The sequence below is a fragment of the Podarcis liolepis genome (genome assembly GCF_965112155.1).
Source record: "Podarcis liolepis genome assembly, chromosome: Z".
Lineage (NCBI taxonomy): Eukaryota > Metazoa > Chordata > Lepidosauria > Squamata > Lacertidae > Podarcis > Podarcis liolepis.
The window spans coordinates 17,441,012-17,460,883 of NC_139570.1; the positions used below are offsets into that span (position 1 = coordinate 17,441,012).

Below are 19,872 nucleotides of genomic sequence, written 5' to 3' on the forward strand. Positions count from 1 at the left end.
ATTCTTACATGGTTTGTGACTAGGGGGTTGTGTATTCATACCCTGAAGAGGGAGAAAATCAGGGGATGTGTGGGTGGAGGGGCAAAGTGAAAGGTTTAGCCAAATGCATGGAGGATAAATTTATTATCAAGAACTATTAGTTGTGTTAGTTGGATGGTATCTCTATATCTCATGTCTCCCTGGACATCAAATGCAATGGTAGGGCTGCCATACGTATGGGAATCGGGCTCTGAAAAAGGCATCTGGGTGGGTTTTTGCAGAATCAGAAAAATGTCCGGGGAAACCTGGACATATGGCAAGCAGCGCAATTAAAAAATAATAATGCTTTAGAAATGCTTTGCCTGGATTTTCACTTTTGGCATTATGACAACCCTAAGCAACAGGCATAGGGGATGCGGGTGGCGGTGTGGGTTAAACCACAGAGCCTAGGGCTTGCCGATCAGAAGGTCGGCGGTTCGAATCCCTGCAACAGGGTGAGCTCCCGTTGCTCGGTCCCTGCTCCTGCCAAACTAGCAGTTCGAAAGCATGTCAAAGTGCAAGTAGATAAATAGGTACCGCTCCAGCGGGAAGGTAAACAGTGTTTCCGTGCACTGCTCTGGTTTGCCAGAAGCGGCTTAGTCATGCTGGCCACATGACCCGGAAGCTGTATGCCGGCTTCCTCGGCCAATAAAGTGAGATGAGCGCTGCAACCCCAGAGTCGGCCACGACTGGACCTAATGGTCAGGGGTCCTTTAAGCAACAGGCATAAAAGCATAAACCTAAAAACAACCTGTTGGATTAGCCTAGTGGCCCCTCTAGTCCAGCCCCCTGTTCTCACAGTGGCCATCCAGAATGCCTGTGGGAACGCTGCAAGCCGAGCCCTAGCACTCTGCTCATTTGTGGGAGGGATTACCCTTCTGCAATCTAAGCTGAGGTTTCCTCAAGCTTCTTACACGTGGGTGGTGCCATTAGTACATTTAATTTTGCTATGAATGATTTCTTTCTTTGTTATTTGTTTTTAAAATTTGTAGACTGCCCTTCATCCAAAGATCACAGGGCAGTTCACAACATATAAATACAAGATAAGTACACAAAAGACATAATACAAGCAAAAACACACCAATAAGCCCCCCTCCACTCCCACAAAACACATTTAAAACGACATAGAATGCTAACCAGCCAAAGGCCTGGGAGAAGAGAAAGTACCTAAAGATATCTAATGAAGGTGCTTGGTGAGCCTCCCTGGGGAAAGCATTCCAAAAATGGGGAGCCACCACAGAAAAGGCCCGTTCTCATGTTGCCACCCTCCAGAACTCTCATGGAGGGGGCACATGAAGAAGGGCCACAGGGTCCGGGTAGGTTCATATGGAAAGAGGCGGTCCTTGAGGTACTGCGGTCCTGAGCCGTTTAAGGATTTATAGGTCAATACCAGTACTTTGAATTGGACAACATATGCTCAAGCTCCTGGGCATGTCAAAAGGCCACCACCTACTATCACATTATTATTCCTCAGGAACTGCATCTTTGCCAACCATGTTGATTCTCTGCCATTTCTCTGGACCTCTGAGGAACATAGTGGGGCTCACAATGTCAAAGTGTGGTACTAAAGAGGCTTTGCAAAGGCTGGAATATTCACCCAACAGCTCCAGTGACAGTTTCAATTTACCCTGGCAATCCAAATTACGTTAAGATGCAGAATCCACAGTCACACAAGCCTCAGTGTGTCCCTTAAGTATGTTGACAAAGGGGTCAGACAACTGTCACCTAGAATTTTATGGATTTCTGTTCTCTGGTAGGCACTTAATTCAGCATGATACTAAAAGTCTGCACTGTCTTGTCTTTTGAAAAACTTTCTGGCCCTTATGGCTTCAAATATACCTTCCCAGCCATTGCTATCCTGCTTCCTTAAGCAATAAGAACGAGAACAGCACTACCTGGCTGTGGTTTACTTTGGATAAGACAGCACACTGGAAACTTACGATTTTGTGTTTTAGTTTGGCAAATAAAAACAAACATTACAAAATACAACCCCTCTTTCTTCACACTGCTGGCTGCTATTTTTCACACACCCACAGACTGCCCACTCTCCTTTCAGCTGGAGGGACGATGCTTTCTCCAAGCTGAGATGGACATGTCATCCTAAAAACACAGAGGTTTCATTACTCAGCACAAGGCCAAATCACACACAGTCACAGGGTATGTACAGAGTTCAAGATGAACTGGCCCACTTGGGAACACTCCTACACTGCCATCTTCAGGCCATCTCCAGGCCATCTTCCTGACAGTAAGAGCTGTTCGACAGTGGAATTTGCTGCCAAGGAGTGTGGTAGAGTCTCCTTCTTTGGAGGTCTTTAAGCAGAGGCTTGACAACCATATGTCAGGAGTGCTCTGATGGTGTTTCCTGCTTGGCAGGGGGTTGGACTCGATGGCCCTTGTGGTCTCTTCCAACTCTATGATTCTATGATTCTATGATTCTAACCCTCTTCCTGAAACCCTGGAGACCAACTGCGAGTCAGTAGTCACATCCACACCATATATATGGAAAGCACGTGGCTTTTCCCAAAATAATCCTGGGAAATGAGGTTTATACCTTGCAGAACTACAAGTCCCAGCAGCCTTAGCAAAAGACAGGATTCTTAGTGAGAAGCCGTGTGCTTTAAATGTAGGGTGCAGATATGACCAATGTTGACAGTACTGAGCTGGACAGCTGTCTAATTCGACATAAAGCAACTTCCTATCTTCACTGGGCTTGCAAATACAGTGGTACCTCGGGTTACATACGCTTCAGGTTACAGACTCCGCTAACCCAGAAATATTACCTCGGGTTAAGAACTTTGCTTCAGGATGAGAACAGAAATTGTGCTCTGGCGGCAGCAGGAGGCCCCATTAGCTAATGTGATGCTTCAGGTTAAGAACAGTTTCAGGTTAAGAACGGACCTCTGGAACGAATTAAGCACTTAACCCGAGGTACCACTGTAGAGAGTTGACTGCAATAAGCCAAGTGTAACTGCAATAAGCCAAGTTTGGTTACTTACAGTGTCATCCTCAGGTCCCGCACTCAGATGCATCCCAGAATGGTCTTTAAGTAGCATGCCTTTGTTTTAGTATACTGGCAGCAACCATTTTAGGCATGTCCAATACATGTCTGACCTCACACACGTGCATCGCGCCAAACCCAGAAATGACCCGCAAATGTCACAAAAAGGGGTGCGGCAAGGTGTTTGCAGGCCTTTTCTGGAAGTACTGCAATACAGCCATACCTCGGGTTACAGACGCTTCAGGTTGTGTTTTTTCAGGTTATGGACGTGCCAGAACCCGGAAATACCAGAATGGGTTACTTCCGGGTTTCGGCAGTTGCACATGCGCAGAAGTGCCAAATCACAACCTGCACATGCGCAGACGCGGCGCTGCAGGTTGCGAACGTTGCAGGTTGTGAACGTGCCTCCCGCATGGATCATGTTCGCAACCCGAGCATCCACTGTACCAGGTTGATGCACGGAGTGGATGGAGCAAGCCCCTGTTCCACCACATCTTTTTCAATGGTGCCTTGGAACATAACCTTTGTGTTAATTGGGAGTTGTCTGCAATAACACCCTTTACTTTTAAATACTTAAGGAGATGGCAAGTGAAGTTTCTTTGCTAGCCACAATCTCGCAAGCAGCCCAACTCTGACAATGCTCTTAATGGAGGCTTCTGCCAGCCCGCCCGCTGCTTTCTTCATTGTCCTACATCTGCTTCCAATAAATAGCTGCTATTCAGAAGCTAGGTCTGCAGAAGACATTTTCATTCCAGACACATCAAAGCCCCAAAGTCTTTTGCCACGCAGCAGATACATATTAGAGCTCAGCTGAGAGCCCAGTTATTAGGGTCTGCTGCAAATTGACAGAGAGAGGCTGTTTTTTTTTGGGGGGGGGTCGTCTTCTGCTTCTGATTAATCCTGGAAGATCTTTCAGGATCCAGAAACAGGGAAATAAGCTTGCATAAACAAGCCTGCATAAACATTCTCAAATTTTGCCTACAATCTTTTTATTCCATCAAGGTAATGGGCTTGCAGCCCAGGCTAGGGGCATTTGGAACTCTAGACCTGAATAAAGTATCTCCTGCAATCACACATTCCAGGCTATATGATTCCCCCCCCCTTTCATTCACATGAAACCTCACACAAACAAGCCTTTATTGCCACGCGGAGAGAGGAGGCAAGGACAGCAGGGCCCCATCAAATTAACCTCTTACATAGCAAAAAGCCGGGCTGTGCATGCCCTACACCAATTCAAATCGTGGCCCCGATTTTAAACTCAAGATTGGTCTTGATTCATTCCGGACTGATCTGGACCCAATCCAACGTGCCCTGAATCTGAACTGTAATCCAGAAAATACAGATCTCCGGAAATCCCATTAGTTTCCATCACAAATCCAGAACTGCCATAACTTCCTTGCCTTTTGACATCAGGGGATGAAATCTGGGGACATGGCTCCCCCACCAGACCCTCCAAATGTCTCTATTTTCCAGGGATGTCCCTGATTTAGAGAAGCCATTCCAGTTTCTGATTTGAACCCAGAAGGTCCTGCGTTTCCTTAGGATGTCCCTATTTTCATTGGAGAAATGTTGGAGGATATACCCCTGTAGAGGGAGCTAACACTGCCAATTTTTAGAGGGGTAGCCCCATGTGTTGTATTTTTTCAAAAGAAAGAAAGGTAATACTTTAAGGCAGGGGTCCTCAAACTACAGTCTGTGGGCAGATCCAGCCCACCAGGATCCTAAATCTGGCCTGCACAGCCATTTCAGAACCCAGCGCAAAGTCTGAGACTGGACTTTGTGCTGGGTTTACCTCAGCGCACGGGGACTGACTGAATGGGCGGCGAGGTCCTCAAGTCCGAGGCTGAGACGCCATGCTGGGATTACCTCAGCGCACGGGGACTGACTGAATGGGCGGCGAGGTCCTCAAGTCCGAGGCTGAGACGCCATGCTGGGATTACCTCAGCGCACGGGGACTGACTGAATGGGCGGTGAGGTCCTCAAGTCCGAGGCTGAGACGCCCTGCTGGGATTACCTCAGCGCACGGGGACTGACTGAATGGGCGGTGAGGTCCTCAAGTCCGAGGCTGAAATGCCACGCCTCAGGCTCTGCCTCAAGCTCATTCCCCAACCCCCTCATTCTGTCTCCCCCTCTGTCCCTTTGTCGCCTCTTCCCGGCCGTGCGCTGCCTCGCTGCCGCCTCTCGGCGCGCAAGCATTTCACACAACACACATGTCCCACTTGAAGTCAGTGGCAAATGCCTCTGTCGGTTTCCACGGGGTCCTGAGTTTGAGTCCCACATTGGGCAAATGATTCCTGCATTGCAGGAGTTTGGACTAGATGACCCTTGTGTCCCTTCCAACTCTACAGTTCTATGATGCCACAAACAACAATTATTAGAAATAATGAGATAATGAAAGTATGTGCTATGAAACTAGGCTGTAGTCATGCTTGCTAGTTGGTGGCTGCTTAGCAAGCGGAAATAGTAACAGTGAGAAAAGCGCTATACAGTGATACCTCAGGTTAAGAACTTAATTCATTCTGGAGGTCTGTTCTAAGAACTTAATTCATTCTGGAGGTCTGTTCTTAACCTGAAACTGTTCTTAACCTGAAGCACCACTTTAGTTAATGGGGCCTCCCACTGCTGCTGCGCCGCTGGAGCACGATTTCTGTTCTCATCCTGAAACAAAGTTCTTAACCTGAGGTACTATTTCTGGGTTAGCGGAGTCTGTAACCTGAAGCGTATGTATCCCGAGGTACCACTGTAATCATAATAATGTAGCAGACTGTACAATGTATTCACAAGACACACAGAAGGCCTAGCAGACACAGTGCTAAATAAACCTTAGCGCCAAAATGTGGGGAGTGGGAGAGAATACTAAGACACAGACAAGAAACCCTTTTTTTTTAAAGGACAGGGCTGGGATTTATTGGGAAAGGATATTAAACAAACACAAGCTGAACAAATGCCACCTAACTCAACCGAATTCTTTCCACAGAGGCAGAACTTAACAAAAGAGCAGCATTTTAAGACTTCGCCACCCTCCCCCTCCTCAAGCAATGTAATTAATTGTTGTGGGCGGGCACAATGGCATTCTAGCCCCGCAGCTTTCATTAAGCAGCACTAATCAGCAATCCCACATGTGCATAATGTCACCAATAATTATACACCCTACAGCATTTTTAAAATGCATACAGATACATAGGGATGAGGTGTTTTAAATAACTACAGCGCACCTCTCTCCTCTCACTCCCCTCTGTCCCTGTGATATCAGGAAACAACTATTCGTCCAGCCATCCGAAGCAACTTCCAGGATAAACAAACTTGCACCAGGGCTGGATTTCTAATGCAATGCCAATTTTTGCAAACCCAAATAAAGACAAGAAGCAAAACATCTTGAAAAGAAAACAACTTCCATCCTTGTTTCAACAAGCAAGCATACATGAAAAGACCATAGCTGTCAAGCGTCCCTTATTTGGCGGGACAGTCCCTTATCCCAGCGCCATGTCCCATTGCTGTCCCTTATTGATGATGTCCCTTAAATAAGCTACTGAAGGCAATGGGGCCCTTTATATGTCCAGCTGTGCTTTGTCAACAACAAATTGTTGCTGTTTTTTTGTGTTGAATATATGCTATATGGTAATTTATGGACCTAATAGGTATCTAAAGCAATTTGTATGCATCAAAATATGTATTTTATCAAAGTAATTGTTCATCCCTTATTTTGGCTGCTGATCTCTTATTTTCAAGGCTGCTGGTCCCTTATTTTCAAATCTGTAAGTTGACAGCTATGGAAAAGACCCTGGACTCTCTTTTGGGGGCCAAAAGCTCCCATGTTTGTCATTGCCCTGTTTGTCATAGCATCGTCTTAGCCTGCTGACAGACCACAGACCTTTGATCTTTAACTCCAAGTTTACTTAAGATGCCAGTGGCACCATAAAGGTAGGGCCTGAGGGCAGATGTCTCAGCAAAACGAGCAGGAGGGCTCCCAAACAACAGCAGGGGCGTGCTTGGCAAATTCTGGAATAAGTGACTTGAAAGGGCTGCAGGTATAGTAGGACAACTGAGCCCAGAGTCCTACCTAATACCCCGTAGCTTCGTTCTCCCTCCAATATTTGTGCGGAAGGTGAACAACAACCGATCATAAATGGAAAGAGCTGCTATGAATCAGAGCATTCTGAAATGCAAAGTGGCTCTCGCTTGCAGACTTGGTGGCGCCTGATCAATTGATGAGAACGAACAATGAGCTATTCCAAGTATCTGGAATAAGAGTCACAACACCCACCTGCCAGAATGAGAATTAGAGACTTTACCATACTCTTCTCAGCACCTGCTAAAAACATTTTTGTTGAGGCAAGCCTACCTAGACATGTAGAATGTTGATGCGGGTTTTACTCTGTGTTGTGTGTTTTTTAGCTTATCGTTGATTTTAATGATTTTTGAATGTCTTAAATATCCGTTATGAACTTTTTTGACTGGGCATTTTACTTTTTTATTCTTTTTGTAAACTGCCTTGAGGATTTGTTTTTTTACAATCAAGCGATGTATAATTTTTGTGAAATAGATAAAATAAACCAGATTTTTCATGGAGGCTCAGCACAAGGGGAGCCAGAAGGCAACAGTTTGAGGAAATATGAGACCCAAGAAAATTTGGGAGATGGGTAAAGGCAGGTCAGGTGCCATTATGGATGTGGTGATGCCCCACCAACTCCAGTAAATCCTGCTCAACCTGAACATCTGTAAACAAAAACACACCACAAGAGCCTCTCTCTCTCTCTCTCTCTCTCTCTCTTTCTCTCTCTCCCTCTCCCTCTCCCTCTCCTCTAGAGGAAACTAACACCATAAATGAATTTCCTGTGGCATAGAGTAGGAAAAAGATGAAACGGTACCACAAGGGCCTTTTTCCCAGAACATCTGAACCTTATTATAAGAGGACATTTATTGAAAAGGTAAAATGCAAATTTAACAAACCAACAAACAAATAATAAATGAGATTTTTGCTAACTACAGAGGAATAGCAATTTTAGGAGACTTGTAATCTCTTTGACATTTCTCATCATTAATCCTACCCTCTGATTTAGAACTTTGCATGAGGTCTCTCTCTCTCTCTCTCTTTAAGAAATAGCTTCAGATGTGGACACTGCCAAAGTCACTTTTAAAAAAAAACATTCCATGTGTAAAGACTGGAATTTCAAGATCCTTTCCCAAATTTTCTTCAGATGCCACTGCAAGTAATCTGAAGCACAGCTTGTTCCTGGAGGATGCCTGGCACGTTCTTCCTTTCCAAGACCTCACCTTAAACTTTCCATACTGCAAAATCCATTTTCCTAATGTGCTCAGGTTAATATTGCTATGGTTTTGTCCAAAATAACTTTTGGTTTCCCACGAGAGAACCTTCATGCTTACAGTGGTAACGGTCCTGCCACATGAACGGGCAAGTCACCTGCGTGGTTGGTGTCTGAGATGACTGCTTGGCACTTTCTGAGAGAGAAACAGTAGTTGCCAGTACGGATGGGGTAGAAACTCAACTTTGTCCACACCTGAATGCACTTTTCAAATCAACAGGCAAACTGAACCACAATTATCCTTCGACATCAGCAACATGCTGAATTTGGTGTTGTAGTTCTCCAACCAAACAATATGTACAAAAATGCATACTTTTAAAAATCAACATACAACTGTGCATTATATTGAGGAAAACGGCTTGCAAAGATGTGTACATTGGTCAAATCTTCATACCCAAAAAGTGCCATATTGGAAGAAATAAGAAAACACTGATAATTTTTCTTGAGGATTTTTTTTTCCAATCCACAAATTGATGCAGAAATGTGGATAACAGAATTTAAGACTGGAAAAATGAGAAACTGACACTGAAATTGAGAATTCTGCCCATTCGTAGTTACCTCTTTGAGCATGCCTTTAGAAGTTGTCTTGGCTCTTTTACCGCATGCAGTTTCCCTCATTTAAACCTTCCATCTCCCAAAGCTGCTATTGTCTCCTGCTCCCAATGGGCTCAAGGTCTTTTCCCCAAGGTGCAGTGCAAAAGAACTATGACCTTGGAGAAGCATCCACCATTCTCCCATTGGTGTCCTACTCATATATTTGTAAAGAGAATTGTTGCTGCTTTTGCTGTTGTTGCAAAGATATAACTAGATGCCCAAGTGCAAAAGAAAGCAGGGCAGAGCATCAGTACCAAATTCAATCTCCTTGTCATACCTGGCAATGCTGGGATGTCCCATGCCTAAATTCTTGTACAGCCACTGCCAATCATTGTACACAACATTAAGGCAGATAGACCAATGACTTTGTATAAGGCCTATGTTCCTTCTTATGTTCCAGCATCTTTAATAGTTGTGCAGAAAATCCCAGCAGGTATAGCTTGCATAGGAAGTCACATCTGCTGAAACTCCCTTTTCTACACAACTATTAAAGGTGCAGAAACCCTGCCCTCTTTTGCAGTGGGGTATCCTTGCCGATTGGAAGGTCAGCAGTTTGAATCCCCGCGACGGGGTGAGCTCCCGTTGTTTGGTCCCAGCTCCTGCCAACCTAGCAGTTCGAAAACATACCAGTGCAAGTAGATAAATAGGTACCGCTCCAGTGGAAAGGTAAATGGCGTTTCTGTGCGCTGCTCTGGTTCGCCAGAAGCTGCTTAGTCATGCTGGCCACATGACCCGGAAGCTGTCTGCGGACGAACACCGGCTCCCTCGGCCTATAGAGCAAGATGAACATGCAACCCCAGAGTTGTCCGCGACTGGACCTAACGGTCAAGGGTACCTTTACCCTAACCGTAAGGCTCCAGTTTTCTCTCATCCAAAGGAAAAATAAACAGGGTATCTCTGCCTGCCCTGGAATATCTGAACACTGAGGACTAAGTGAGGACTTGTAACAGGTTACATTGGCAGAGATATTTCAAGAACCAAACTAGCAAGCTGGCTAGCAGGAAATGTTCGCTTGTTTGCAAAGGACATCCTAGGTCTTTGGGAAACACAGCCATTACTCCCTCTGCATTTCTCCTCCCTCTCCTCACTTTGTCATTACAGATCTATGACATGGAGCACACATTTTTCAGCGAAGGAGAGAAGCAGAAGATATTGATGAAGATAGATCCTCTAACCAGGACAGAGATCTTTCAAACTGGAAAGGGCAACAAGGAGGTTCTGGAAATACATGACTTCAAAAATGTATGTACTGTCATTTCTGCCCGATTGTGGTAGATCAAACATAACAGTGTACCGAGTGAGGCATTTTCACTTTCTGCGGCATCCGTTAGGGACATATTGTGGAGTTATTCCTGAAGTGTACATGCACCTCTAAAAAAACTCACTGGGTCTGCACACTGAAAGCCAATTGTTATAAACAGTTCAATGAACATCCTATGATTTAACGACTATGGTATACTGATAGTGAACTCACATGAATTGAGTCCCAACCAAAAATAAGGTAGTGGAGACAGTGGCGTAGCGTGGGGGTGCCAGGGGTGCCAGCCGCACCGGGCGCGACTTCTGGGGGGGCGCGCTCGCTGCCTCCGGAGTCGCCGAAGAGCCTCGGGCGCAGGCTGTATCTGGCAGCGGCTCTCAGCGCTCGCCGCGGTCTCCTCACCGATGGGCAGCGTTCGCCTGCGGGGCTCGGCCAGCGCGCTGGGCTGGCCGCGTGGAGTCGCCGAGGAGCCGCCGCCGCCTGCCATGCCGCCCTGGCTGCTTCAACCGCGTCCGACAGCCGGCTCGAGGCTCCTTCTGGCCAGGTCTCCCGACGGGGCGCTGCGGGCGGAGGCTCCGGCACCAAGCGCCACGCTGCCCAGGCTCGGGTCGCTGTCTGGACGCGCGCAGCCCGCCAAACGCGCCATCGGCGGCGCTCTAGTGCCTGCGCGCCAAGACCGCCCACCCGCCCCGACGGGGCCCCCCCACCCGCGCCGGAGGCCGCCCGACGCACTGGCCCCAGAGCCGCCCCCTCCCCGCGCCAGAAAGAAGCCGCGTCGGGACTAGCCGGGCCGGGGAGGGAGACCGAGAAGGCTGCGCCGCGACGCCCAAAGACGCGCGTCTTGGCGTATTAATGACCATGGTTAGGTGTTAGGGGGCGCAAATTACTTGCCTTGCCCCGGGTTAGGGGGCGCAAATTACTTGCCTTGCCCCGGGTGCTGATAACCCACGCTACGCCGCTGAGTGGAGAATCACTCTGTATTAAGTACATATACAAGAGTGTGTGATTTATAAAAATAAAAGCCTGACAACCACATATGAGCTTTTAGGACCTAAAGAATGTTGAGGTATTGGAGGAGGGAGAAACTTGGGGAGGGGGGGAGAGAATTGACCTGATCAAGCCCAGAAGAGCTTGTAGAGATGTGTGCCATGAGGTTTTTGTTAAATTCCCCTTCCTTCAGTATACAAGGATGCAGCCTCCCCAGGCTGAGACTAAAATATCACATTGTTGTACGTCCCACTTGCAGTAATAACGAAGCATTTATATAGAGTACTCGTTCGGAGTTTCCAAAGCACTTCACGTATTTTCTAGAGACACATCTTTACCATTGCAAGACTGGGAAAACTTGAACTTTTGCACATGAACTATAAGCCTGTAAAGTAGTTGAGTATTGCAAGAGGGAGGCAGACTAGATCTGATTGATTGTCAGACAAACCAATCAGTGAGATTACTGCATAAGTGGGATTTGAACCCAGGGCTTCCTGACTTCTAGCTCAGGAATCTTAGCCATTATGCAATGAAAGTTTGCAAAGGGGGGGGGGGGACAGGAGCAGGGGAAGGAGGTGCTCATCAGGATGTGCTATTGTCCTTTGAAAACATAGAATAGAAACCACACAATAAAAATATTCTTTGTTTCATATTGCTTTTATTTTTTATATATTCATTGCAGGGAAAGAACCACATACTATGGCCAGTATTTAAATGCTGCCTAGACTTTTGGCCCCATCAATAAAATCCAGCGCCCACCTTATTGAAATATCAAATGGTGTAAACTATACCCATACAATGACTGCAGGACTTTATGCATTTAGTTCTCTTCACCAGACTTTTTTTTCCTGCTCCACTAGGGAATAACAGGCATCTTTTTTGTGGGAGACCCAAAGTGCTTCATCCGAAACCAGATTAAAGGGATTCCTGAAACATCCAACGTGGACATGGAGGAGCTGGAAGTATGCAAAAATGAATAACTCCCTGAATTAAATAAGACCCAGGACAGCCAGAGATTTATAACAGCATGGAAAGTACAGACCGAGAGTAATCCCATTAGCTTTTAAATTTCTCACAGACCAGGCAGATATACTCACAGCATATGTTAAATGCCAAACAGGGGCCTAACTAAAGCAGTCCAGATGGAATTAGTTCCAGAGATGAAACTGGTCCAGCTAAACCAGTGGCAGAACTGAAGGGCTAAATGAAATATTTTAACCCAAATTCCACAGCTTGTCAAAATAGTTAAGACGCATAGAAACAGAGGAATCTGCCTTATACTGAGTCAGAGCATTGGTCCATCTCACTCAGGGGTTGGCAACCTAAGGCCCATGGGCCACAAGCAGCCCACGGGGGCGTTTAATCGAGCCACTCCTGAGCCGAGCCCCCCGCTCGGTGAGTCCCCACATGCTGCACTAAACTGACACAGCGCAGCGTGGCGACTCGCTTCCACGGTGCCGGAAATCATGTCTGCACAGACACCAGAAATCGCTGATGCACACGCTCACATGCATGTGCAATCCGGCCCATGGAGGGCTCTCCGTTGGAGTGACCCAGCCCAGGTGAGGTAAACCTTGCCACCCCTGATTCTAGCTTATTTTTGTTGTCCCTGATTGGCAGCATCTCTCCAGGGTTTCAGGCAGTGTTCTTTCTTAGCCTTCTCAGAAGATTCCAAAGACTGAATCTGGGACCTTCTTCATGGGACCAGTTTGATTCCGAATGGTGTATTAAAGAAGCCCTCCTTTTAGGAGAGAGGCTACATTTTTAGCCGTGATGGGAATAATGAGGCCTCCAAGTAGGAAACATTGGATTTATAAGGTTTCCTGGAGGGATCTAGTTGCCCACTGTGGGATATAGATATGCATTTCAGTCAGGCAGCTTCCTCTCACGCCCTTTATGTCTGGGCAAAGTGGAAGGCGGAACAGAGTGGCAACTTTATCCAAGCTACCTGCAAAGCTGCAAGGAGGATACCAATGAAGTATCTTGGACACAAATCAAGAAAACACCAATATGATGGTTGTTTTTTTTAGTAAAGAGTGAGGTGTGCCTCCAGTTTTAGTCCCAAATAATAGTGCCCCGGATATGAAATGTATGGGAAATACAGCTCTATGAAATTGTTCCTCTAGGTTAACAAATGAAGAAAAAGACATTTTTTAAAAAATTTTCGCAGGATGAGGAAATTACAGATACCTATTTCGAGCAGTCTGTAGTCTGGATTCCAGGGGAGAAGCCTATTGAAAATAAAGATTTCCTGAAAGGTTCCAAGATCTTTGAGCTCTGCAAAAATGTGACTGTGTACTGGATCCACCCAACTTTATTAAGAGGTAAGGCCACTTATTCTTCTCCTCTTTGTAGCATGTTGACAAACCTGCAGCCTACCAGTGCAGATAAAGACACCCTTCTTTGGCCCAGAGTAAAACTGAATTCAGACATACTGGCGTCAACTGCAGTATGGTTGGTCATGTTTTTACCCTGTGCAAAGCTCACCTGTGTTTCCTTATCAGCTTCTGTGTGTTCCGGGGGGGGGGGGGAGAGAAGAATCTTTTGCAACTTGAAAAGGAGACATTGCTGAAATACAGAGCTAGCTTATGGTTGCAGCATACTAGAGTCCTGTAGTGGTGGTGTTCAGACACTGGTTTTCTCTGATCTGGAACAAGCATTAAAATAGGTTCGCCATATATATATTTTTTAAAGTAAAAATCCAGACACATAAGTTGTCATTTAAGCACAGTTCTGTACGATCTGCCAATGACAGTTTGTCAAGGTGCTCTTATGCATGAATTAGCACACAACTGGTTCCAGCGGTAAGCCATAAACCACTTTAATTTCCACCAGAAAAGTAATTCATGGTGACTTGTTTGTCTCTGCCTCTTAAGAGCCAGAACTTCTTGACTTTGAAAATGAAGGTCAGGAGGAGGAGGAGGAAGAGGATCCGATTCTGAGAGACAAGCAAGACTGGGCTAGACATCAGGAGGAAAAGGAAGAGCAACACTTGGCTAAGGATGCAAGACCAAGTACCAAACGTCAGGCCCGGCAGCTCACAGAAGAGGATTTCCCTGTGAATGATTACGTAAGTCAGGAGCAGCCAACCTTTTGAGGCTCATGGGCATATTTAGAATCTTAAGATAGTGCTGTGGGCAGTGGTCACAAAATGGCTGCCTAGGGAACACGTGGTATGAAGTAACACTAAATGGCTGCCACATCTAAATGAAGAGGGAAGGGACAGGACCACAGTGATCTCATCACCATTATTTTTTTAGAGGCACCAATATTAGCCACCACAAAAGCTTGGTCACAGAAGGAAAGCTCTTTGCAGCTCTCTTCTGTCCAGAATGGAAAGAAGGGTGGGTTTCTAATCCCTGTATCCAATGATGAGGACATGTTCAACACAGGAGAGGCTGAGCCAGTGCAAACAGGAACTGAGCAGGAAGGACAAACCGTCCCTTGTGTGTTGTGGATTTTTGAGGGGGTGTTTATTGAGACCATTCAAGAGTGCCATAAGAGGTACTAGTGAGCACAATGGGTCTTGTTGGTGATCCCTGACATAAGTCTTTGGGGTCAAGCCATTTTCATCACTGAGCTCTGGGACTGAACTTCTTGAGGAGGAAACATTGAGGAAGCAACTCAAGGATGGGGAACCTGTGTTATCCCAGGTGTTGCTAGACTATTGACTTATTAAATTTATATACAGCCACACAGCATAGGTCTCTGTGCACTCTGCTTTACCAGAAACAAGGCATTAAATGCTATGGGTTAGGGATGGAGGAGAAATTAAACTCAATTTGCATTTAAAGGCAGACCTGCATAGTGGCACTTTCTGAACCAAAGCACAGCCCTCCTCTGAAATTTGCACCCCTTCAAATGTTGCGATTCAAATCTCCAGCCACATAATGTCTACAAAAATGTATATACTAGGGTAAAGTGTGCATGAAAATGCATATGTTGGCAAAAATAACAGTAAAAATGTGGTATGTATTGGGGGTGGGTTTTCATTTGGCCTTAAAAAAAAATTGCAAACAGATGTGGAAATGCGATAAAACTGAATTTAAGATTGGAGAAATGAGGCACGGAATTTAAGAGACTTGCCCATCACTAACGATGGCCCCTTCCCAGATATGTCTGCCCTTTCTTCCTTCTGTACAAATGAGATTGATTTCCTGCCTTTTTGCCCTCCTTGTTTGCCCTCCTTTTTGCCCTCCCTTTCAGTCAGAGAACGGACTGGAGTTCCATCCCCTGTGGGACGAGAGAGGATACTGCTGTGCCCAGTGCCGCCGTGCCCATCGATACTGCCAGAGGGTGTGTGAGCCTCTCCTAGGGTATTACCCCTACCCTTACTGTTACCAAGGAGGAAGGGTCATCTGCCGTGTAATCATGCCATGCAACTGGTGGGTAGCGCGGATGCTGGGGCGAGTGTAAGCACACCCAGCCCCCCAAAAGATAACTCCTGATATACTGCAGTGTCCAAGCGCCACCCAGGGAATTCCCTATGGGGTGCACTTGTGTACTACCAACACTCTATCTAGTTCAGGGGTCCCCAAACTATTGTCCAAGAGCTTCATCCAGGTAGTCCATGGCATGACTGTAAAAATACAACTAAAAATCATACAGCATTTGCATCATGCAACACAATGGCTGAAACAGGCAGAAGAATGATTAGGGCGTCCACAATAATTTTCAAAGTTGTTCATGGGGGTGGGGGGAGTTTGGGAAACACTGCTCTAGTTGCTATTACTGCAGTTCAGTAGGCACCTCTGAGACAGTCACCCTGAGACCAGTGGGGATTGGTAATGCCCATCATCAAAAGGCCACCACAAAATGTCCCAACTTTGCTGCTCGGACATCAAGGAGCAACTTGGGTAGCTAGTGTGGTGTGTGTGTGTGTGTGTGGATGTGGGGGGGGGGCTTCAAAATGTGTTAAGAAACCCATTTATTGAAGTACTTCTGAAAATGTATTGTCGCCAGTTTGTTTCCAGTAAAGCAGACCTGCAGCTTACATGGGGGTTAGTGCATAAAGCCAAAATTTAAAATAGTCAAGACCATGGGTAGGCAAACCAAGGCGTGTTTTTACATGAGTAGAATGTGCCCTTTTATTTAAAATGCACCTCTGGGTTATTTGTCGGGCCTGCTTGGTGTTTTTACATGAGTAGAATGTGTGCTTTTATTTAAAATCTGGGTTATTTGTGGGGCATAGGAATTCATTCATTCATTTATTAAATTAAATGGACTATATTTTTCAAAATATAGTCCAGCCCCCCCACAAGGTCTGAGGGACAGTGGACCAGCCCACTGCTGAAAAAGTTTGCTGAGCCCTGGTCAAGACCCATTGGGTGCAATGGTGGGTGGGATTGCCAAGGTTTCCACACACACACACGCCACCCCCAGATGCCCGCCCCCTTTGCATTGTATTTTTTTTAAAAAAAATTGCATAAAGCTGAATGCGCACAAATTAAATGTGCGTAAATTGTGGGTCTACCGTATAATCACCATCCTTGGAGCTATGTAACTGTTCTTGCCACATCCAGCTTTCTAAAATATATATAATCACATAGCAGGACTCTGGGTTGTATCTGATGTCAGTTCTACTCATGTTAACTTAGGTTAACGTAGTGCCACTAATTTCAGTGGGTTTACTCTGAGTAGGATTGAGTTGGAGACAAACTGATTCTGCCCAACATTCTGGGGATCCAGTGAGTAGACCAGGTTAAGGAACCTGTTGCCTTCCATATGTTACTGCACTCCAGCTCCCTTCAGTCCCAGGTGGCCTGGCCTCCATGGGCGAGCATAATGGGAGATGGAGTCCCAACAACATCTGGAGAGCTGCAGGCTCCCCATCCCTGGAGTGGGCAGATAATCAGAGCCTGCTATAAGGCAGATTTCTGTGTTCAGAGAAAATGATCATTTCCTATTTCCTGTAGGAGATAGTAAATGACTGTTGCTTTGGATGAAGAGTGATGATATTTACGCATTTCCCTGAGTGCTTCAGCAAAGAAGGTTTTTTCAGAGCCTTTGGAGTGGTTCAGTTTTGGAATTGCTGTTTCCCTTATTTTATTTTATTTTATTTTATTTTATTTTGCTGTGCGGGGGCCAACATTCTTCTCTTCCCACACCAGAAACCCCGCCCACCAGAAACCTCTTGCACACATACCAATCAGCATCCTGTACGGTGTTTACTGGCAACAGGTTGAACCAATCCAGTGACTACTTCTTTTGCTTAGGCTGCAAAGTTGTCTCGTCTGAAGGCAGCTTTGTAGATGCACAGCCTATGTAACTTCCCTGCACACATTCATGTCCCAACTCTCTTCTCCCAGCTGATTGCCAAAGTGACTGGTGTAACTGTGCTAGGGCAGCACAGCCAAAGCCACCCTAAGGTGCCACAGCTAGATGCCCCAAACCCTAGAGCAGAACTCTTTTCTGACCGGTTGCAAAATTTTACAGGAAAAGATAAATGTATTTTTTTAAATAAATAAGTAAAAAACCAATCACAATTAATTAGACCCACTCCAGTTTTCCCAGCCTCTCACTTAGCTAGAGTCCCATGCTGTGGCTTCATGAAGGAGAAAGCACAACCATTTTCCACTCTAGCAGCCTGCTAAACAGCCACACGAGGGCAGTCCTTTGAAAGAAATTTCTTGTCTATATCTAAATTATAGAATCATACCATTAGAGAGTTGGGAAGCACCCAAGGAGTCATCTAGTCCAATTCCTGGAATGCAGGTATGACAGCTACATAGTCCCTGACAGATGGCCATCCAAACTCTGCTTAAAAAGCTCCAGGGAAGGAAAGCCCACCACAGTCTCACTGTCAAACAACTCTTGTTGCCAAAAAGTTCTTCCGCTTTCTTGTCATTTGAATCCACTGGTTCGAGTCCTGCCCTTTGGGGGCAGCAGTAAACAAGCTTGTGCCACGTGACAGCTCTTCAGATATAATTTCAGAAGCAAAGCAAGCCCAACCACATTATAGCTTTGGCTCAATCCTCCCACAAGTTCCTCATTGCAGTACAGTCCAGAGTTTGGAATGAACTAGTCCAGTTTAACAAAGTTCACCGAATTAGTCCAAGATTTCTCAACTGTACCTGAATGTAGTTCTCATAACTGCCAGGTAAACTACGGTAAATTTGTTTCCCAATGAAACTTCAGTTTCAAGTTCATCTCCTCTTACACTTTAGAATATTTGGGCCTTTGAGCTTAAAGACTATAATTGTCGGTGGAGGGGGGGCAATTAAGCCATTCACATTCCACCATGTGTGTGGTTTGATGTTTTCTCGGTCTTCTTGAGTATACCTTACACTTCAGCATAGCAGCTTCTAATATTCCGAATGTTGAAGAAATGTTGCTGAGGATCTTTTGGATGAGTTTGAACTGTGAACTGGACACACGTGAACTGGAATTAGCTCCTGTGGGGACATGCCAAACTAGCTCTTTCATAATGTTTTCAGTCATTGGAACATACAGTGGTGCCCCGCAAGACGAATGCCTCGCAAGACGGAAAACCCGCTAGAGGAAAGGGTTTTCCGTTTTGGAGGTGCTTCGCAAAACGAATTTCCTATGGGCTTGCTTCGCAAGACGAAAATGTCTTGCGAGTTCCTGCGGGTTTTTTTCTCCCCCCCCCCTTTTCCCAAGCCGCTTATCAGCTGATCCTAAGCTGCTAAGCCACTTAACAGCTGATCCGCTAAGCCGCCAAGCCGCTTATCAGCTGATCCGCTAAGCCGCTAATAGCGCTAATCCGCTAATGGGCTTGCTTCACAAGACAAAAAAACCGCAAGACGAAGAGACTCGCGGAACGGATTCTTTTCGTCTTGCGAGGCACCACTGTAAATGAAAAGGGATGTCTTTCTGCAGGATAGCACCAAGGCCATGCATCCTTTTAGAGATGGGGCATCAGATATGCAGCCCTCCATCATGGGGAAGGTGTCTCTGCATCTCTTATTTCTTAACCTTCAGGGCTGCCCATTTTACTATTGCTTTTTTAAAGGAGTGGGTGGGTAATAGTGCAATTGAGAAGCTTCTTTTTATCTTGCAACCTTAGGAGATGCATTTTAGTTGAATCCAGTCACTGTCAAGGTGTGTGCGGGTGCTACATAAAGTTTATCTGAATTTCCAGCAGAGATATGAGAAAAGAGAGATTTATTATTACAGTGGTACCTCTGGATGTAACATGCGACTGCGCGGGTCGCGTTTCACCGCTTCCGCTCGTGACGTCATTTTGAGCGTCTGTGCATGCACGAGCGGCGAAACCCAGAAGTAACGCGCTCCGTTACTTCCAGGTCGCCGCGGAGCGCAACCCAAAAATGCTTAACTTGAAGTGTATTCATCCCGAGGTATGACTATTATTTTATTTGCCCCCATGGCTCGTTGTAGAGGTGCAAGTCTCACTGTAAAGGCTAGATAGCACTGTGTCAGATTTCAGTTTGAGAAGTACCTCCAAATCATATTTTTTTTAAGGCCACTAGGTTAGGGTTGCCATATTCCCCAAAGTGAAAATCCAGCCAAAGTTGTTGAGCGTTCCCCACCCACCACCATTTTGCAGACGCCATTTTGACAGTCCAATTCCTGGAAGTGTCCAGGGAAACCAGGTGCATGGCAGCCTCTACTAGGTGTAGAGTTGAGGAGAGGTGGGGTGGGGTGGGGTGGGGGGCTGGTCATCATTTGTGTCACAAGCACTAACTGGCAGGATGCTTAAGACAGTTGAATAG

At 46.0% G+C, this 19,872-nt stretch overlaps 1 protein-coding gene across 2 annotated transcripts in view; it reads left to right on the forward strand.

Moving 5' to 3' along the window:
• The window catches only part of TNMD (tenomodulin), a 37,020-nt gene extending 18,396 nt beyond the window's left edge, over positions 1–18,624 (forward strand). For both annotated transcript variants that reach the window (XM_083484810.1, XM_083484809.1), the window contains exons 3-7: positions 10,036–10,176; positions 12,040–12,141; positions 13,350–13,503; positions 14,056–14,249; positions 15,386–18,624. In XM_083484810.1, coding sequence (XP_083340936.1) covers positions 10,045–10,176; positions 12,040–12,141; positions 13,350–13,503; positions 14,056–14,249; positions 15,386–15,595 — 792 coding nt within the window. In that variant the 5' untranslated portion in view covers positions 10,036–10,044 and the 3' untranslated portion in view covers positions 15,596–18,624. The remainder of the gene's footprint in view (positions 1–10,035; positions 10,177–12,039; positions 12,142–13,349; positions 13,504–14,055; positions 14,250–15,385) is intronic.
• The last annotated feature ends 1,248 nt before the right edge of the window (positions 18,625–19,872 follow it).